This window comes from Bufo bufo, chromosome 8 (genome assembly GCF_905171765.1).
Source record: "Bufo bufo chromosome 8, aBufBuf1.1, whole genome shotgun sequence".
NCBI lineage: Eukaryota > Metazoa > Chordata > Amphibia > Anura > Bufonidae > Bufo > Bufo bufo.
In genome coordinates, this window is record NC_053396.1 from 25,679,578 (window position 1) to 25,700,650 (window position 21,073).

The window sequence follows — 21,073 nt, forward strand, 5'->3', positions numbered from 1 at the left end:
ATGTGCTGCCCGGACCCGCACTTCCGGGTCCGCAATTCCGTTCCCGAAAAAAATAGAACATGTCCTATTCTTGTCCGCAATTGCGGACAAGAATAGGCATATTCTATTAGTGCCGGCAATGTGCGGTCCGCAAAACATTGCCGCTGTCCGTGTTTTGCGGATCTGCAAAACACGTTGCAGACGTGTGAATGGACCCTTAAACCATGCACAATGCCTTGTAGGGCTAGCTGAATGTAAGAACTTTCACTTAGTGATCTGTTGCTTTTTACTGGAGAAAAAGTACTTTTAATCCATATGCAAAATGACCAGCTCAGTGCACAGAGGGCAGGTACAAGTCACTCTGTGCACCCTTGCATTTTCTGCCAGACCCCCCGCCCCCCCTCTTTCTTGATTGATAGGGCAAGATTCCTGCCTAGTCCTCTCACCTGGTCCTTGTTGGTAGACAAGATACCCTCAAAAGTAATCACAGGATTTTCCATTACTGGAAACCCTACCAATCTGTAGTTTGTGGAGTAACCACACAGCAATTCCCTGGCAGCACCAAAACACTGGAAATGAAGCAATATGTGGTGCTTTGAAAATCACTGATCCCGGAAGTGGAGGAGAAAGCGGAGGAGCGCAGCAGCAGGGAGGATGGATAGTAAGTGTCCTCTCCTTCCCACACACTGCTCACTCCCTTCTGCAGAGGCTCCGCTGCCACAAATGAATGCATACAAATAAGTCACAGTACATTAACAAAATCATGCAATCATAGGGGAACACACTGACATCCACTGCTGTTTTGACACTATAAAGAACGCTGACCACCAATTTGAAGTGAGACACGGCGCAGGCACCATCAGACACGGCTGTCTAGCTCTATGAATCAAAGGGGAAGGGCGAACTGAACCTGCCTAAATTGCATAAATATAAAAAATTAAAAAAAAGTCTACAAAAGTTCAAAAGAAATGAAAGTTTTAATCATCATGATCAACCCTACCAGGCACTTTACCTTGTTTAATAGGGTTGATCATACTGACAAAAGCTTCTCTAAAAGGGAATTTGTCACCACGATTCTGGACTACTATCTGCAGTAATACATTAGTAGTACCGCAGATAAAGAGTCTAGATCACTTATTTTCTTACTGCCCCCTTTTCCCCCTAGTAACACGCTGTTAATGCTCAACACTGTGCTGAAATACCCAGCCAAGACTGTTGGGCTATGCTGACATAATGGAGAGGATTCCTGTGCGCATGCACAGCAGTCCTGATAACATACTTCAGTGCAGCTTTAAACACAGACAGCGGAGGAATGGGGAGCAGTGGGAAAATAAATAATAAAAAAAAAATACTACAGTGGTGACAAATTCCCTTTGAGGGTCTCCCTCTCCTAAAATCAGAACTCCCTAATAGGGCATTTGAGAACGGATCTTCTAAACCAGACAAGTAATATAGACATATAATTGAAACAGGAGATCACGGTAAAACCTCAATCTACAGTAATTGATTCTAACCTTTAGTTCTTCATTGAGATTTGTTTGGCCTAGGTCTTCTCCATCACCATGTTGTTCACAAGAAACTTCTTCAATTATAAAGTTATCCGTCTGTTTTGGAAAATCTGTGCTTTTAGGTACTGGGGGCAAAGATATGTTACCATCCAAGCAGGGTACATTGATGTCATGTGGTTTAAGGTTTCCATCTACAGTAGGAAATTGTTCTTTAGAAGTATCTTCAGGTCTCAAAGACTCTGACTCAGTAAAGGTCTCTTCTTTGCTATCAATTGGTGCTGTCTCTGTGTAGGTAACATAGGCCTCTGTATCGGATAATCCTTCATAGTTTACATCTTTGTTTTCAGAGCCAATACTTAAGCATTGGTCTGGTTCTTCCGTACTAGCTTTTTCAGTTTCTGCGTCTTTATGATGCCCAGATTCTTCAGTTAACCCTTCCCATGGGTCACAAGTATTGCCTTCTGACTTCACTTCTAAATCATGTCCATTTTCTAGCACAGGGGAATCTGAATTAAAGTCACATGTAATAACGTTTCCATCAACTGGCTTTGGAATTTCATCCATTTGTAAAATATCTGCAGTTGCTTTGGGTTCGTTATTGTTAATGGTTTCACATTTAATTTTATCATCATTGCCGTCACACAATGCTGCCTTTTGTTTGCTTTTGCTGTCTCTTGTGGACATATTAGAGGTTGGCGTCTGAAGAATTGTAGCTATCTCGTGTTTGTCTATCTTACTACTTTTACTCATTAAATCGTTCTGTAGAGATTCCATTAGACCCAATTCCACTGCACACGAATTGCTGCTATCATCAGAGTCTAGGTCTGAAGGGTTTTTGCTACCTTCATCTAATGTGTCCCCTGAATGCTCCAGCTCCGGCTCCTCGAGGACCATATCCAAAACTGGAGATATATTTCTAAACAGCTTAAAGGATTCTGAGCGCGACTTTTCCCTGTTTACATGCACATCTAACAATTCCTCCTCCCGCTCTTCCTTAATTTCAACAAGTTGCTGTTTACGCAGATGCATTTCCAGCAGGTGTAAGACATCGGGGTCCAACTGATCCGAAACATATTGATGTCTCTCTTTCCGGTAGTCAAGGCGATCTCTCGAATAAGGAATAGAATTATCTAGGTTATCATCTTCGCTACTTTCTTCTTGATCAAAAAGGTTCTCCTCTTCCACAAAGTCCAGTTTATGCGAAACAATCTCTGTCTCATAATGCGATCCCAGTTTTCTGCATTTTGGCATCGGGGGCACAGTCTTCCTCTTACCATTTTTGGTACGGTTAGTTCTTGACAAACTTACTGCAGTGTTTTTGTCTTGAAAATCCAGCGAACCAACTTTCCATTTTTTTTTACATTCTGAAACAGTATGGTTTGTCAATATATCAAAGTGTTCTACATCGGAAGCTATGTCATCCGTGCCAGTCACACTATCATACTGACTATTTTGTACGTCCCTGGCATGTTTGTTTGTAGGACTCTCTGATTCACTATAGTCGAGGTTGTTACATAAATCAAAGGAATGCTGGGATTCGATAGATGTATCAGAATCATCCTTAATCAATTCAACAGGCAGAGTAAAGTCGCTCTTCTCATCAACAAGAACCTTCGAGGCAGACATGTTGCTATCCAAAAGTTATTTTGTCTCTGGCAATCATTTCCTTTCATCCGCTCATATAAGCTAGAAATGGTTGTGCAGGGTTCCTCCTGATCCACAGTGTGTTTTCTTAAGATTTAACAAATCCTCTTTACAGAGGTCAGATGTGATATAACTGTGTCCATGTGGCAATATTTCACAATGACATACACTACCATCAGTGATCCATTTTATTGTGTTAGTCCCGATAAACGCTCCCGCATCTTGTTACCGGATTTTATCAGAATATTGACCAGTCATGAACTGGATTAAGAACCTCTTTAAATCTGCGCTCTTCAGAAGGTAAATAAAATAATTCCTGAGGTCTTTACTGAGGATACTTGATCTTTGATTGCAGACGCTTCCCTGAAATTACAATCCTTTGGTTAATTAAAAATTCTTGCTCAGAACCTCATTTTTTGTTAATAAGGTCCTCGGCATAGTCTCCTCCAATATTAAGTGGCCACTTGATCAGGTCTTTTTCGACTACTGACATGCATTTACAAGATCTAGAATATGTGTCTGCTATCTAGATCTTCGGAGAGGCTTACAGTTTCTCCAAATGATTATTATCTAAAATATAGAAAGAAAAAAATAAAATCAGGAGAGAATATGCAAATTATATATTAAATCTTTGTATAAATTCTGAGGAATATAGGGGGGAAGAACCTAAAAAGGAATGGCAATTATCCCTCCTAGGTAAACCTGCTCGGTGCTTGGTCCTGCGCTGTCAACATCTGCTTTGATACCGCTGCAGCAGTGTCAAAATATATGTTTACTGCGGGGAACCTGAAAGAGGCAGCCGAGGGTGGGGAGCGAAGAAGCAGAGACCGAGCTGCAAGGAGCAGGTAAGTATGCTTCCCGTTGCAGGTCTGCCCAGGAAGGGGATTTGCCAAACCCCATCACCACCAAAGGTGGCTAACCAGTGAAACGTAAACTGGTAAGAAGCAACAGAAGCAAAACTTTTTTAAAAAGGTTATAAAAAGTTATATAAATAAAATCCAGACATAACTATCCATTTAAAGGTGAAGTTTATGAAGATCAATGGACAAGCTGATAGGAACGTAAGCAGCTCTGGAGCAGAACTTCATTTAAAGGGAACCTCTCAGGAGCTACATGCTGCCAACAAGCTCACCAGGGTTTCAAAGAAAACATAGTTTAAGGCTAGGGCTTTGCGCTTCATTTTTTATGATATGACATGCTGGGACACAACAGTCGCAAAAAATCCATCCAAGATGGACTGCCATATTAAAAATATTGTGCGACACTTGTTGAAATGGAGTTGTACCCTGTCTGTCGCGAGACAATTAGCACATGTTGCCATTTAGCCCTAGCCTAAAATTCAGCCAGGAAGATAGACTCCTCCCTGACTGCCCGAGCTCATTTGCCAGGTCTCTCCTTAAACACCTTTCAATCAAGCCAAACCGGGCTGGAGGTGTCAAAAAAATATCTTTTGGGCAACAGTAAAGATTACTGACTGTCCAAATGAGGCTACTTTCACACCAGCGTTTTTGCTGGATCAGTCATGATAATACAACCGTCTGCATCCGCTGTGAACAGACCCGGCTGTATTATCTCTAAAAATGCCAAGACGGATCCTTCCCCCATTGACTTACAACTTACGATTTCTTTTGTGTCCAAGAAAACTGATCCACCACCATTGAGTTACATTGTGTGTCACAACGGATCCGTCATGCTCTGCATCACATCGTGGACAGAAAAGCGCTGCTTGCAGGGTTATTCTGTCCACGATGGGAACGCAACGGAATGCATTCTGGTTCATTCCGTTTCGTTCGGTTCAGTTTTGTCCCCATTGACAATGAATGGGGACAAAATGGAAGCGTTTTCCTCCACTATTGAGATCCTATGACAGATCTCAATACCGGAAAGGGAAATCGCAGATGCGAAAGTAGCCTAATGTACAGAGTCAGTGACGTGGAACAGTCATTTTAATTGAGAAGATGAGAGTCAGACATCTCTCTTACCTAAGGCTGGGTTCACAACACATTTCTAAAACCCGCTTTGCTGATCTGTTTAACAGATACTCCCCAAAAAAAGGATGCAAACATTTACCAACTGAAGGCTTTCCATTTGCATGGACTTCAATGTTAAAAAAATATATATATGTTTCAGTCCCTGTACGTTTTAGTTTTTTTTTAGCGGGCACAGAATTGGAGACTACTACTCTTTTGGGTTTGGCAAAAATATAAATAATTTTTTTTAACATTGAAATCTATGTAAACCGGAAGCTCTTCAGTTGGCATCCACTTTGTGGGTGTCTTAAACAGATCTGCTAAGCAACTGAAAGACATGAAGTGAACTGAAGCTAGGTCTTTTCGGCCACTAATCTGTTGCAATGTTAGGGAAAATACAATTTAGGGCTCACTCAGACGATGGTAGTGTCTTGCGGATCCGCAAAACACGGATGCGGACCGCAAATAGCCGACACTATCATAAAAAATGTCTATTCTTGTTCGCAATTGTGGGCAAGAATAGGACATGTTCTAGGCTCTTTTGCGGGGCCGCAGAACGGAACTACGAATGCTGACAGCACACGGTGCCCCATTGAAATGAATGGCTCAGCACCCGCTCTGCAAAATTGCGGACCTGTTCATACGGCCGTGTGAATAGGCCCTAAACCAAATAATATTAATTTAAAAAAGGACAATACTTCAAAAGAGGAAGAAGGTAAAAGAAAATATTTCCAAGAAGAAAAATTACAGAGTAGACAGGGCATAACGGTACAGCACCAGTTTAATATGTATTATGCGTTTCTTATTATCTGCATTAACACCAGTTTTTATTGCAGGAAAGGAAGTAATCAGGCGCCCCATTTATGAAAACAGTCTGCCAGAATAAAACGGTTATGTTGCCCATAGGAACCAATAAGAGATCAGCTTAAATTTTTCAAAACCAGACTTTAAAAAATGTAAAACAGACCTTTGGTTGCTATGGACTACAAAGTGTGTGTTTCTGTTTGGCAGTTACCATTCTATACATTTAAGAATGGCCTGCCTAGTTTGCAGTAGCAGGCAAGTTGGTTTATAGTGATAAGTGTTTGAACACCTCAATTACCAAAACCACGGCCTTGTGTCAGTTTTGTGAATAGTCAGTAAAATTCCTTTGATTCAGCATATGAAGATCAAAAGTTAATAAGTATGATATGGTCAGACCAGTTATCCCATATCTTCTTGCAAACTGGACTGAGGCCAAATGTAAGTCACCACAAAAACTTCACGGCCCTTTAGGGGCTAAAAAAAATAAAAAATATGTAGGTCATTTTTTTCTTGGTTCTTGTATAAACATGCCATTAGGAAGGACTATGACTGCATCCAACTCTAAATCTCTCATGCTCTACAGACAGAAAACAATTAGATCATCTGCTCTACCTGTTGACCAGATATGATTCACAAAAAATATACAATAAAATAGGACTAAGATGGGCCATATAATTCACCACAGACACATTTAGCATTAAAGCAGATTACCTACAACAGATGATTCATCATAAAGATGACACATGTGTCCTCCTCCATGTCTGCCCTACAAGAAAAAGCACATATCCGCAGGACTAAGAATAACAGGCTCGTGACTCTGCATACTTCCCTGAAGGCAACAATGAAGTCAGATTCGTTTTTACTTGTTTGAGTCTGGATTAGCCTAGTAATAAATTGGTTTATTCTACTTGGTGTACTTCAGGCTAGCCATACTTATTAGATAGCTGTCAGCTGACAACTAGCTCTTCTAGCATCATTTTACAAAAGCATGCTCAGCCAAGCATGCATGCATGTATCCTGAACGAAGAGGGGGAAGGAAAGAATTGCCTGACGCTTAGCTCCCCCAAACATCTGCCATTATAGAAGGGGTGGGAGAAACCCCATAAACATTAGATTAGGGGGTGCACAACCTACGGCCCCCCAACCATCTGGTAACAGACATTAATGTCTGTCTTGTGGCTGCTCACATATAATTTCTCATGTATGTCCTGGAGGTGTAACCAGACATTTATAGTATATACTGCATGTATATGCCATAAATACAGTATTTCAGTTGTTAATACCCCATTAAATTTTATTTGCGGCCCCTGCCGTTGGTTTAGTCTGACAATGTGACCCCCAACCAGAAAACGTTGTGCACCCCTGCATTGATGTTCAGCTGGTCCTCCTGAAATCAGTATGTTCAGCTAACATTTATCTAACGTATATGGCCCATTAAAGGGGTTTCCCCATCACAGACAATGGGGCCACATCTCTAGGATATGCCCCCATTGTCTGATAGGTGCAGGTCCCACCTCTGGGACCCACACCTACACAGAGAATGGAGCAGGTAAAGTGGTGGAGGGCCGCCGAAAATAGAGCGCTGGCACGGCTATTTCCGTCGGTCCCTTAGAAATGAATGGGAGCGGTGGTCACTCCCATTCACTTGCATGGGGAGAGCACTTGGCGGGGACGGAACCCGGGGTCCTCCAGCCCCCACCTTCCCCACTCCATTCTCGGTATAGGTGCGCACCAATCAGACAATAGTGGCATATTTTTGCAATATGTCCCCTTGTCTGTGTAATGGGAATACCCTTTAATGGTTGACTGATATCCCTCCACAAACATGCATCCCCGGCCGAATGTATATAGTTATTTCAATGGGGAATGTCAAGAACTGAATTTAAAACAATATCTACAGTGCTAATATAGGACCATAAGGTTACTTTCAGGTTTTTCTGTACATGTTCAAATATTCCAAAATGCATGCATGTGCTTTGCAAACCTCTACACAGAAAATCAGGCATTACACCCGATTACAACTGAGTGCAAATTACACCGCAAATATTTTCCCAATAAAAACCCTGCATCATTTCGATTTTTTTTTGTAGTATTCATTAAATAAAGCAGATTATCTTACATCTCAATCAGAGCTTCCAGGATGGCCGTCTGTGCACACATAAAGACTCACTGAGAAAACGGTTAACACAAAAGAGCCTGTTAGTGCTGTCAAAGCTAGAGAAAACAATTTGCAAACCATCTGCGCTTTCGTGCAATCCCTGTGCGCTTAAACATTCATATGAGCAATGGCATGGTGGAATTTACCTGCACACAAAGCCCTATTTTGATGGTGGATGCTGTGGAAATTCATAGGCAGTAAAGTTTGAGTGTTATCGTGCAGACGGGAAGTGTGAAGGGAGCATCATTTAGACGTAGGGGGAAGATCTCAATGCTGGCTGGGGTGGCATGGTTATTGTTCTGCCTTTTTAAACCTAAAATCGAGGCATCTAACATCCTATTCACATTCTAGAATGAAGTGTCCCTGCACTGGTGCATGTGTGCAAGCTTTTCTGAAGACAAAGGATGTGAAATGCGTTTGGTAATTAAGAAGTTATTTTTTCTGTACACCCGCTCACAATGCTTTTGTTCTGTAGCTAACATTTCCTTCCTGGCAAGGCTCAGCCCTGCTCCCCACACAGCTTGGACACGTGATATGCTCTCAGGCCTCCAACACAGCAAGTGACCTCCCTCTCTTCATTAATGTTAGGGAAAGGATGAAGACACTGCTTCTGCAATCCTCACCATTCAATAGGTGCAAGACTATTGCAGTGCTGCGCAACACACATTGTCCACTATGTATTCAGTTATGGTTTATTAGATTGGTATTAATTATGTAATAAGGGTGTTTATTCCGCAGTATGCAAGGCTAGATGTAGGGTCCATTCACACATCCGTATGTGTTTTGCGTATACACGGATGCGCAAAACACAGACACCGGCAATGTGTGTTTCCGCATTTTGCGGACCGCACATCGCCGGCACTATAATAGAAAATGCCTAATCTAGTCCGCAATTGCGGACAAGAATAGGACATGTTCTATTTTTTGTTCGGGAACAGGATTGCGGACCAGGAAGTGCGGATCTGCATTTCCGGATCCGGACAGCACATAGTGTGGCCCCATAGAAATGAATGCAAAATACGGAACAGAATTGCAGACGTGTGAATGGAGCCTTAGGGTCTATTCACACGTCCGTTGTTTCTTTCCTGATCTGTTCCGTTTTTTGCGGAACAGATCTGGACCAGATCTGGACCCATTCATTTTCAATGGGTCCTGAAAAAAATCGGACAGCTCAATGTCTGATTTTTTTTTTCAGGACCCATTGAAAATGAATGGGTCCAGATCTGTTCCGCAAAAAACGGAACAGATCAGGAAAGAAACAACGGACGTGTGAATGGACCCTTACACTGAGTTTTCATTCTGATCAGACTAATACCTGGACCCTTGGTCCCAGCCGTTTACATACACATTTTATTACTATGGAATCGACTTTAAAGGGTGCTTTCACACATAGCTTTTTATTATAATTTTTTTTTTTGGGAAGGAAGGGGGGGACACTGCAGTTTTTGATGCAGCAACCAGTGCCATCCACTACATCTGATGCCAGAGCTACTGAAGACCAAGAACAGCCGATTGGTGGGGGTGAAAGGAGTCACCCTTGCCACCCATCTGATATTGATGAGCTACCCCAGGACAGGCCATCAATAAAAAAATATCTGAGAACATCTTTAAAAAGGTCATCTCACTTCAGCAGATGGCATTTACCATGTAGAGAAAGTTAATACAAGGCACTTACTAATGTATTGCGATTGTCCATATTGCTTCTTTTTCTGGCTGGATTCATTCTTCACATTATACACTGCTCGTTTCCAGGGGTAACACCCACCCTGCAATCCAGCAGCGGTGGTCGTGCTTGCACACAATAGAAAAAAAGCACCTGCTTATGCCCACTCCTGCGGTGCTGGCCACCAGAGTGGCTTTTCCTAGATTGTGCAAGCAACATGGATACGAGCAGTGTATAATGTGATGGAAAAATGAATCCAGCCAGCAAAGGAGGCAATATGGAGAATCACAATACATTAGTATGTGCCTTGTATTCACTTTCTCCAGGGGCGTAGCTATAGGGGAAGCAGGGAAAGCGGCTGCTTTGGGGCCCTGACACAGAAGGGGCTCATCCAGGAGGAGGAGCACTAAAAGATTTTGTCAGGGCCCCCTCAACAGTATTACACTATTAAATTATATACAGTGACAGTATAGAGCAGTGTTGGCGAACCTATGGCACGAGTGTACCAATATGCCTTAGACTTTTCCTGCCATTCATCAGTGCAGGGCGCACTATGAACGGCACAGGCAGCGCATTGAATGCAGGCAGGCTATTATAGCTAAATGATAAAGTACATGGAAGATATACTATATTTAACTGTTGTATTCAGGGTAAATTGCCGTGTTGGCACTTTACGATAAATAAGTGGGTTTTGGGTTGCAGTTTGGGCACTTGGTCTTAAAAAGGTTCACCATCACTGGTATAGACCGTGTATAAAATGGATGGAACAGCAGCCGGCCCTGGTCTGAGAGAGCGATCTTTACTAGCCACAGGAATGGGGGCGGCATGAAAGGAAGGGGTCGCTAAAAAATTACTGGGGGGAGTGGGGCCCCATTCAAAAATTAGCTGTGCGGCCCAGTCATTTCTAGCTACGCCACTGACTTTCTGTATATGATAAATGCAATTTGCTGAAATAAGACAATCCCTTTAATGCCGAGTTCACACTTCAGTTATTTGATCAGTGAAGCCTACTCAGAGATCAGGTATAATGGAAAGATCTGCCGCTGTTCTGTGTTTTTGACCCGAAACTGGTTTTGGCTCCAAATAACTGATGGAAATAACTGACCAAAAAAAGCCTCATTCACACGTCAGTGCTCAAATCCGTGAGCAGGTGGTCAGTGATGCATCCGTGAAGGATCCGTGTTGGGTCAGTGTGTCAGTTTTTTGCTGTCCATGTTGCATCCGTGTTTCACTGACCCTGCACAGCTGAAAAATAACTTTCAAAGCATCTTTTTTTTTTTCCATCAATAAATTTTTATTGAAATTTTAAAAGGAGTTGTACTTTGATATATATAAGCATCAAGTCATAAAATGGAATGACATTTTACATAAGATTGTGAGAACAATCAGTAAAAGGTAATAAACATAGGGGGTAATAAGAAGAATGAACAGCACAAGCACAATTCTGAGATATGAAATCATACAATAAAGGTATGTGAGCCTACAGCAGTCAAGTGAGGTTACAATATGGTGAATTGGACCATGCCTCCCAAGCCTTCAGAGGGCCATCCGGGGATTCACGTAGAAAGGATAAGGTTTTTCATACATAAATGTAGTGTTAACTCTGGATTATCTCTGCTAGCGACGGGATAATGTTGTTTTTCCAAATACAGGTGATGGACATTTTTGTAGTGAGAAATAGATTCGCCAATGCTAGTCTATATTTATTCGGAAAGGTATCCAGATTTAGATACAATAAAGCCAAAGAAGGAGAGGGAGGCAATGGTCGGCCTAGAATGACAGTGGCAACTTCAAAGACTTCTTTCCAAAGATCTGTAATTTTCGGGCATACCCAAAGAATATGCATTAGTGTACCCGTGCATCCGCATCCCCTCCAACATAGATTTGTTGTAGTGGGGAACATGTGGCTCAGCCTGTCTGGGGTATAATACCACCGTAGGGTGGTCTTCATTATTGATTCATAATGAGAGGTACATTTCAGAATCTTAGCAGACAATCGTAAGGCCGACACCCACTGAGCGTTTGAGTATGTGTGGCCCAATTCTTTCTCCCACGGTAGGAAGGGTGCAGACTTAGTAAATGACTCTTTGTTACCTAACATTACATAATAAGGCCTGAGAGGGAGATTGAAAGGTCTTGGCGTCGGCCACAGTTTCAAAATGAATCTGTTGATACGGACTGGTTCTCCTAGTGATGTCTGGACCAGATGCCGGATTCTTAAGTAGTTATAGAAGTCTCTCATTGGCAGATTAAATTTGTCCTTGAGGTGTTGGAATGTGTGAGTAGCAAATACATCCATCAGTTGGGAAACCAAAGTAGGGCCTTGTGTGGCCCAATTAGATACATCTATGTCTGGGGTGAGAAGGTTTATGCAATCTAGGGGTAATACATCTAGAAGAACAGTAGAACTATTGCTAGTTAAAGTGTGGACCTGTTTCCAATGTTTCAGCGCAGCTTTTACCAAGAACGGGTAGGTGGAGGAGGAAAAGGAAGGGAGCAATGAAACCAGCAGGAGTGATTTTAGGGACGACGAAGGCGCCGAAGAGGTTTCCAGCTGTATCCAAGGTTTATTCCTATCCTCTGTCCACCAATCCTGCAATTGTTGTATCTGCATTGCCAAAAAAGAATCAAAAATGTTTGGTAGGCTAACCCCTCCATGCGCCTTCCGTTTATATAGCAGAACGTCAGGAACGCTTGGTTTCCTACCACCCCAGACATATTTGTTCATCATCCCAGTTGCTCTAGTAAAGAAAGACTTGGGCACTATGATCGGAAGTATCTTGAAAATGTACATCATCTTGGGGAATACTAGCATTTGAAAGGCTGCTATTCTACCAAGCCAAGACACCTCTTTTAGGACCATAGATGAGAGATCCCTGTGAAGGGTGCTTAGTAGTGGTAAGTAGTTAGCATTATATAAGTGTTTCGTAGTGTTTGTGAGTTTGAGACCAAGGTAGTCTATTTGAGATGACTGCCAGTCCAAAGAATATTGATCTTGGAGGCTTCGTTTTTCTATTAAGGGCATATTAAGTGACAAGCATTGTGATTTTGTTTCATTTAGTTTGTAAAATGAGAGTTCGCCATATTCTTTAATAAGATGCATAGCTGTAGCTAAGGACTTTTGTGGTTGGGTAAGGGTCAAGATTATATCGTCTGCGTAAAGCGAGATAAAATGAGTACGGTTGCCAGTGGTCACTCCAGCTACATTCGGGTGAGTTCTAATTATTTCTGCCAAAGGCTCAATTGATAGCACAAATATGATTGGGAATAGGGGACACCCCTGTCTCGTCCCGTTAGTTATCATGAACGAATCCGATAGGGTAGAATTAACTAGTACACGGGCGGGCGGAATACAGGGCCGCTATTGCACTGAGACAGGTCTCGTCAAACCCCATATGTCTCAACACGGAGAAGGCAAACGACCAGTAGACCCTGTCAAAGGCCTTCTCCGCGTCAAGCGTCACCAGCACCGCCGGAGATTTACGTCTCTCCAGAATATCCAGGATATTCCCCACCCTTCTCGTGTCGTCATAAATTTGGCGACCTTTCACAAAGCCCGTCTGGTCAGGGGAAATTAGACAAGGGACTATATTGGCCAAACGGTTAGCTAATATATTTTAGCATATATTTTTATGTCTGAATTTAGCAATGAGATCACCCTGAAGTTTTGCGGGACGTCAGGGGGCTTACCCGGCTTTGGGATGGTGATGATTGTGGCTTCTAACATTTGTTGTGGGAATTTTCCTTCCGTCATAGCTTGTTGTAGGGTAAGGGTCAGGTGTGGCGCTAGAATATTTCCATATGTCTTATAATAAATATTGGAGAAACCGTCGGGACCCGGAGCTTTATGCAACGGTAACGAACAGATAGTCTGCAAAATGTCATCTGAACTGATCGGTGCATTCAGTGTGTCTAGATGGGACGGGGATAATTTAGGGAGGTTTAAGGAAGCTAAAAAAAAAAAAGTCTATCGTGGCGGTGAAAGGATTCTCCCTTCTCTAGGTTATATAGAGAGGCATAGTCATTTTTTATCTCATTGGCAATTTGATCAGGATCATAGATAAGCGATCCTGTGGGATGCTTTTTAAGGAAGGGGACCTTTGATTTTATGGTCCTCTGTTTAAGTTTGCTCGCCAATACTTTACCAGCTTTGTCCCCTTGTGAGTAGTATGTCGCTTTAGTCCGTCTAAGGCCCTTTTCATATTTATAAAGCGATATTTCTTTGAGTTGAGTTCTGAGTGTTTTTAAGTGGGCCGTACGAGTGGGAGAAACACTCCTTTTGTTGAGAGCTTCTAAGGAAGTAATCTTAGACATAATTTCTGAGAATTTGCGCTCTCTATCTTTTTTTGCCTTGCTTCCTATTTTTATTAGAATGCCTCTGGTAAAAGCTTTGTGGGCATTCCAGAGTGAAAAGGCACTAGATACAGATCCTGTATTGTGACTAAAAAAAGTCTAGAATAGCGCATCGAATCTCTTCCTTATAGATGTTATGCTCCAAAAGGAAGGGGTTTAGCCGCCAAGAGAAATTTTGTATGGGATTGTAATTATCTTGTACCTCTATTGTGACTGCTGCGTGATCTGACCATGTGATGGTTTTAAATCGAGGAACTGGTCACAGTGTGAATCAGGGATCTATCTACCAGGAAAAGATCAATCCTAGAGTAGGAATTATGGACTGGGGAGAAAAAGGAGAAATCTCTCTCATTCGCATGTTGGATTCTCCATAGGTCCCTTGCTAAAAGGAAGTCTCTCAACCCAGGTGATCTAGATGACAAAGACGTAGTGTCTATGGTGTGATTCAATACGCTATTGAAGTACCCCAACCATATTACATGCCCTTGTTTTTCCTTTTCAACTTTCCTGGCTAATTTATTGAGAAAGGTAAGCTGATGTGAATTTGGAGCATAAACCGCTACCAACGTATATATCACGTTGTTCAAGGATCCCACTACTATTACAAATCTACCATTGGGGTCAAGGATAATTTTTGAACGTTGAAAGGCTACCGTGTCTTTAATTTCCAAAATAATACCTCTTTGTTTCTTGTGGTAATGGGAATGAAAGAGGACCGGGAGTGAGCGGCGAAAAATGCGTTTCGCGTCAGAGGCCAGGAGGTGTGAATCCTGGACGCTGAATACATCACATTGTATATTGGCGATCTCTCTCCACATAAACGCTCTTTTGTGAGGGCTATTGAGTCCCTTCACATTAAGCGAAGCAAACTTAATTGTCATTTAATATGTTAAGGTAGATTGCTTAAGCTGCCATCAGGCGCAACCTCATATGGATAGAGCAGAATTATGCCGCAATAGGATAACATATAAATGTAACAGGACTGAAAAATAGAACATCTTATAGAACGACATAGATAAAAGAACATTGTCAATAGAATGTAATCTGACATTCACATGTGGGGGTACTTTGGTGACTCACGGTTAATAACCAGGTACCAACAGTTCAACGTAGTGTCAGCTTTAAGTCTCAGGCTCCGGAACACAGCTAGTCGAGTTTGTGACCTCTCGGTCTTCGCTTGTAGGAGACTTCTTTCCATTCTTGGAGTAGATGAGGTGGAGACAAAGCTTGATCTTGCTGGCCTTCAGAGACAGGAATACTCCACTTCTGTAGTAGGTTGGGGCCTCCACCTGTAGGGCATGGCGTGCTCTCTCAATGCTGCTTTATTGGGTGCAAGCGTACGTCTTTGCTGTAAAGTAGCCGCCGACAAGTCAGCAAATAGTTTGATGTCATCATAAGGAGCGGGGAAAAGCACCCATATTTCTGCTGTGTCGCAGTAGAGCTTCCTTGATATGAAAGAAATGAATACTGGCTAAGGCATCTCTAGGAGTATCAGGTGGGAGATGTTTGGGGCGCGCTACTCTGTGTATTCTATCAATAAGAAGGTCTCTCTCAGATAGCAAGGGTATAAGTGATTTCATTAGTCCCTGCAATTATGTTCGCAATTCTTGCGGCTGGATATCTTCAGAGATACCTCTGATTAGTGTGGCGGTGTTGTTTTGTAGTGAGGAGCTGAGCACCAACAGCATCTCTTTTAAGAGGGATCCAGAAGCCGGCATGTCAGATGTGGGGAAATCTTGGAGGTTAACCCCCTGTGGTGAGGCCTCAGAATCGTTAGAGGGGAGCGCTCTTTCTGATGTACAGAGGTCTCCTCGCTGTGACTGACGCAGGGCCTGCTCTGTTGTATGAGGCATGGCGGATAGCACATGTGTGCCCACGTGGCGGTCTGGGCCTGTGTGTCCTTCAGGGCTACTGTGTTGTGGGGAGGTGGAAGGAGTTTGCCCTGCGCCTTCAGCGACCGCTTGCCTCTGGTCTTCACCTGCGAGTAGGACATGGTGGCAGATGCAGGGTGGCTGTGGATCGGGTCCAAATGCTTAGTAGTCGCTGCTGTGTAAGCGGAGCTCGGCACTCAGGCAGCCATTTGCAACGGCAGCAAGCTCCGCCCCCCAAAGCATCTCTTCTTACTGATCCGTGAAACACAGATGCAACATGGATGGCATCCGTGGTTTTCACGGACCCATAGACTATAATGGACATGATGGATCCGTGAACACTGACAAAATAGAGCATTTATGCGTGCTAAAAACACAGACCCACGGACCATGGTAAAAAAAATGATGTCTGAATACACACATTAAAATGAATGGGGACGTGTGCTGTCCGTGGAGAACACGTACAGCACACGTCCGTGAAACACAGACATGTGAATGAGGCTTAACTGAAGTATGACTGGCCTGGCCTGAACATTGCACATTTGTGTATTGACTGGTCATGTGACTATTTAGCACATGTAATTAGATTTTGCTACTATATATTTGGGCACATTGTCATTCTGTATTTTACTTGAAAAAGACCCATAAAGGGTCAAAACGTTGCTAATGTTTATGGGAATAAAGATGGAGGTTTGAAGATAATTTCTGAAGTACTCCATTTTTTTTTATATCACTACTATCTGGGAACTAGGATTTGTAAACACTTGCACCCAATCGAAGTCTTGATTAGGTCCCATTCACACAATCGTATTTTTGGCCCACATCCAATCCACATTTTTTGCACATCAGATGTGGACCCATTTATTTCAATGCGTCCACACACCAAAAAAAAAAAAAAAACACAGCACACCGTGTGCTGTCCACATCCATATGGTCGTTCTGCAAAAAATATAGAGCGTTTGCTAAAGCTAAAAATTGTTACAATGGGACCACAAAAAGAGGAATGAACGTCATCTGTATTTTTTGCGGACCTTAAAATACATACGGTCGTGTGAATGCAGCCATATGAGGACTGTGCTGCGGGTCTATTTTTATTGCTAGTGCTTGAAAAACACTTATTTTTTTTACCCTTCTGATGAACTAAGTGTACTTAACTGCCACATTCATATTATATGGATAAAACAGAGGGAGATTCCCAGTTTAAGACTCCAGCTCTACTAACATCTCTGCCATTTCACCCAATAAGTTACCGAAAGGGGGTCGCTGCAACGAGGTAGCCATCCACCTCCAACTCAGACAATCCCTTAGAAAATGGTTAAAAAAAATAATAATGAGAATATATTTTATTTTTACAGTCTCTGTATACAGATACACACATACAAATATCACTTACACACAATAAAGGTGTTTTCTGAGATTTTCATACTGATGACATATGCTCTTGATAGGTCAACAGTATGTGATCTGTGAGGGTCCAACACCCAGAACCCCCGCCGATCAGTTGTTTGAGAAGGTTCCGATGCTCCTGTGAGCGCCGCAGCCTTCTTGGAGCTTACCAAGCACAGCGCTGTACACAGTATAGTGGTTGTACTTGGCATTGCACTCGGACCCACTCAATTGAATGGGGCTGAGCTGCAACTACGCCACATGAATGTGTCATAATTTGGCTGTCTTCTCAAACAGCTAATCAGCGGGGTCCCAGCTGTCGGACCCCCACCGATCAGATACTAATGACATCTGAAGACTCAGAAAACCTCTTTAAAGGGGTTGTCTCACTTCAGCAATTAGCATTTATTATGTAGAGGAAGTTAATACAAGCGACTTACTAATGAATTGCGATTACGTATATTGCCTTCTTTGCTGGCTGGATTCATTTTTCCATCACATTATATACTGCTCGTTTCCATGGTTACGACCACCCTGCGATCCAGCAGTGGTGGCCGTGTTTGCACACAAATAGGAAAAAGAACAGTCCCAGCCACCAGAGAAGCAGGCACTTTTTCCTATAGTGTTCAAGCACGGCCACCACTGATGGGTTGCAGGGTGGTCGTAGCCATGGAGGCGAGCAGTGTATATGATGGAAAAATGAATCCAGGAAGCAAAGGAGGCAATATGGACAATCACAATACATTAGTAAGTGCCTTGTATTCAATTCCTCTACATAATAAAAGCCAATTGTTGAAGTGAGACAGCCCCACTAAGCTAACAGACTTTGTTCACTTCATATATTCCGCCTTTTTTTACATTAGTCTAAGGGCTCATGCACATGACGGTTGGATGTTTTGCGGTCGGCAAATTGCAGTTGCATTTTGCGAAACAAAAAGGTCCAGCCCCCAATAGAACTTTCCATTTTACGAACAAGGATAGGACATGTTCTATTTTTTTTGCGGGGCCGTGAAACGGACATACGGATGCTGACAGCACACAGGTGTGCTGTCCACATCTTTTGCAGCCCCATTGAAATGAATGGGTCCGCTTTTGACTCGAAAAAATGTTGATCGGATGCGGACCAAAAATACGTTTCTATATATGAAGCCAGAATCCTACTCCACACTGATGAGGGGCAACACCCCGAAACAGCTGTCTGTGGATGGATAACCGGCTTAGGTCTTCCCCGTCACATACTTAAAGCTTGTAAAAGAGCGGGATCTAGACATAGGGGCCACTTAATATGGTGGATCTGGTGATCTCTGCAATGGAGACACCCCTTTGCTTGGTTTTCCTTCCTTTGAAGGATATCTGGCTTTCTCTGTGTGGAAGACCCATAACTGGGGCTCCACAGTTATTTTGCATGTTTCTATGTATGAGCCCTAATTAGTCAGTCGGCACAGCTTTTATGCGATGCAGATGTGATATTGTTGGCTCAGGAGTGAGGTTTATTAACCAGGCCTGAGTTTCTACAAATTACATGGTACAAACATTAATGAGAGATAATTCCTTAATGATTTAAACTAATTTTCTTGGTTATGTTCTAGCTTGCGGGGCTTGAAATTGCATGATTTTAAGAGCAAATTATAAAATTACAACAGTTCCTGTACTTGTGTTACTTCCATTAAATAGGAGAGGTCTCATGAAATAAACCACAAATTATAATTATAATGGTTGCATCATCTAGGTGAACACAAGCACATACATCACAAAACTGCAGGCAACCTGGTATGAACTAAACCTCTAATGTAGAGTGATTCTTTTCTCACTCAGGATTATTTATCCAATAGGCAAACGGAAAAATAAAATCAAAAAATAAAAGCAGCTTTTAAAAAAAAAAAAAATTTCTGTATTAAAACGCAAGAAAAAAATTATACATATATGTGGTATCGTTGTAATGAAAGTGACAGGTCAGTTTTACCACATAGGAAACGCTGTAAAAAGAAAACCCATAAAACTGTGGCGGAATTATATATATGTTTTTTTTAATAATTCCACTCCATTTGGATTTTTATTCCCGCTTCCCACTACATTGTATGCAACCGTAAATGGTGCCATTAGAAACTACTACTTGTCCCGCAAAAAACAAGCCCACATACGGCTATGTGAATGGAGAAATATAAAAATAAAAATAAACTTTGGTAAGGCTGGGAGTAAAAAGCAAAAAAGAAAGCTGAAAAATCGCCTGGTCTTGAAGGGGTTAAAAGGATTATCTAGCTTTTAAAACTAATGGGCTATCCTTGATATAGGCCAGGGATGGGCAAACTGCGGCTCTCCAGCTGTTGTAAAACTACAACTCCCAGTATGCCCAGTCTGCCTACAGCTATCAGCCTACAGCAGGGCATGATGGGATTTGTAGTTTTACAACAGCTGGAGGGCCGCAGTTTGCCCATCCCTGATAGGGATATCCTTGTATAGGACAAAGCTGCAATACTAAGCAATAACACTACAAAAAGTATGGCATTATACAGTACAAACCAATGTAAACACTCAAGAGGACAGACCATCCATTTGTAAATCCCTTTTGAATATGATTGCAAAAGAGAGAAAGATGAAACTGCAAAGGTAATTGATACATTTTAAAACAAGTGGGGTAGGTGTCCTGCATCTGTTCTTGCTCTTAGGCCTCTTTCACACTTGCGTTGTCCGGATCCGGCGTGCACTCCACTTGCCGGAATTACACTCCGGATCCGGAAAAACGCAAGTGTACTGAAAGCATTTGAAGACGGATCCGTCTTCAAAATGCTTTCAGTGTTACTATGGCACCCAGGACGCTATTAAAGTCCTGGTTGCCATAGTAGTAGTGGGGAGCGGGGGAGCAGTGTACTTACCGTCCGTGCGACTCCCGGGGCGCTCCAGAATGACGTCAGAGCGCCCCATGCGCATAGATGACGTGTCCAATGCGATCACATGATCCATGCGCTTGGGGCGCCCTGACGTCACTCTGGAGCGCCCCGGGAGCCGCACGGACGGTAAGTACACTGCTCCCCCGCTCCCCACTACACTTTACCATGGCAAACAGGACTTTAGCGTCCCGGCAGCCATGGTAACCATTCAGAAAAAGCTAAATGTCGGCTCCGGCAATGCGCCGAAACGACGTTTAGCTTAAGGCCGGATCCGGATCAATGCCTTTCAATGGGCATTAATTCCGGATCCGGCCTTGCGGCAAGTGTTCCGGATTTTTGGCCGGAGCAAAAAGCGCAGCATGCTGCGGTATTTTCTCCGGCCAAAAAACGTTCCGTTCCGGAACTGAAGACATCCTGATGCATCCTGAACGGATTTCTCTCCATTCAGAATGCATGGGGATAATCCTGATCAGGATTCTTCCGGCATAGAGCCCCGACGACGGAACTCTATGCCAGAAGACAAGAACGCAGGTGTGAAAGAGCCCTTAGAGAGATTGCTGGGGTCACAGAAGAAGGGCATAGTTTTTATTGTTCTCAGTCATATAATAAAGGGAACAAGTATAATTTGAAGCTCCTAGGACCCAATGCAAAATCTGTAACAAGACCCTCACCAGTAAAGCTACTTTTCACATTCGCCTTTTGTGCGGATCCGTCTTGTATCTGCACAGACGGATCTGCACCGATAATGCAAACGCTTGTATTCGTTCATAACGGATCCGTTTGCATTATTCATAAAAAAAAATTAAAAAAAGTCCAAGTCAAAACAGATCCGTCTTGACTTACATTGAA

The 21,073-nt window shown here is 42.7% G+C and overlaps 1 protein-coding gene across 5 annotated transcripts in view; it reads right to left on the minus strand.

Moving 5' to 3' along the window:
- Positions 1–21,073, minus strand: part of LOC120977311 — a 129,111-nt gene that overhangs the window by 85,353 nt on the left and 22,685 nt on the right. Inside the window, exons 1-4 of one of the 5 annotated variants that reach the window (XM_040405198.1) lie at positions 8,210–8,269; positions 8,025–8,074; positions 6,617–6,671; positions 1,494–3,701 (exon numbers count right to left, since the gene is read on the minus strand). In XM_040405198.1, coding sequence (XP_040261132.1) covers positions 1,494–3,113 — 1,620 coding nt within the window. In that variant the 5' untranslated portion in view covers positions 3,114–3,701; positions 6,617–6,671; positions 8,025–8,074; positions 8,210–8,269. Of the gene's footprint in view, positions 1–1,493; positions 3,702–6,616; positions 6,672–8,024; positions 8,075–8,209; positions 8,285–21,073 lie in introns of those variants that run through there. The other 4 variants (XM_040405197.1, XM_040405200.1, XM_040405196.1 and 1 more) reach the window with 4 other exon arrangements.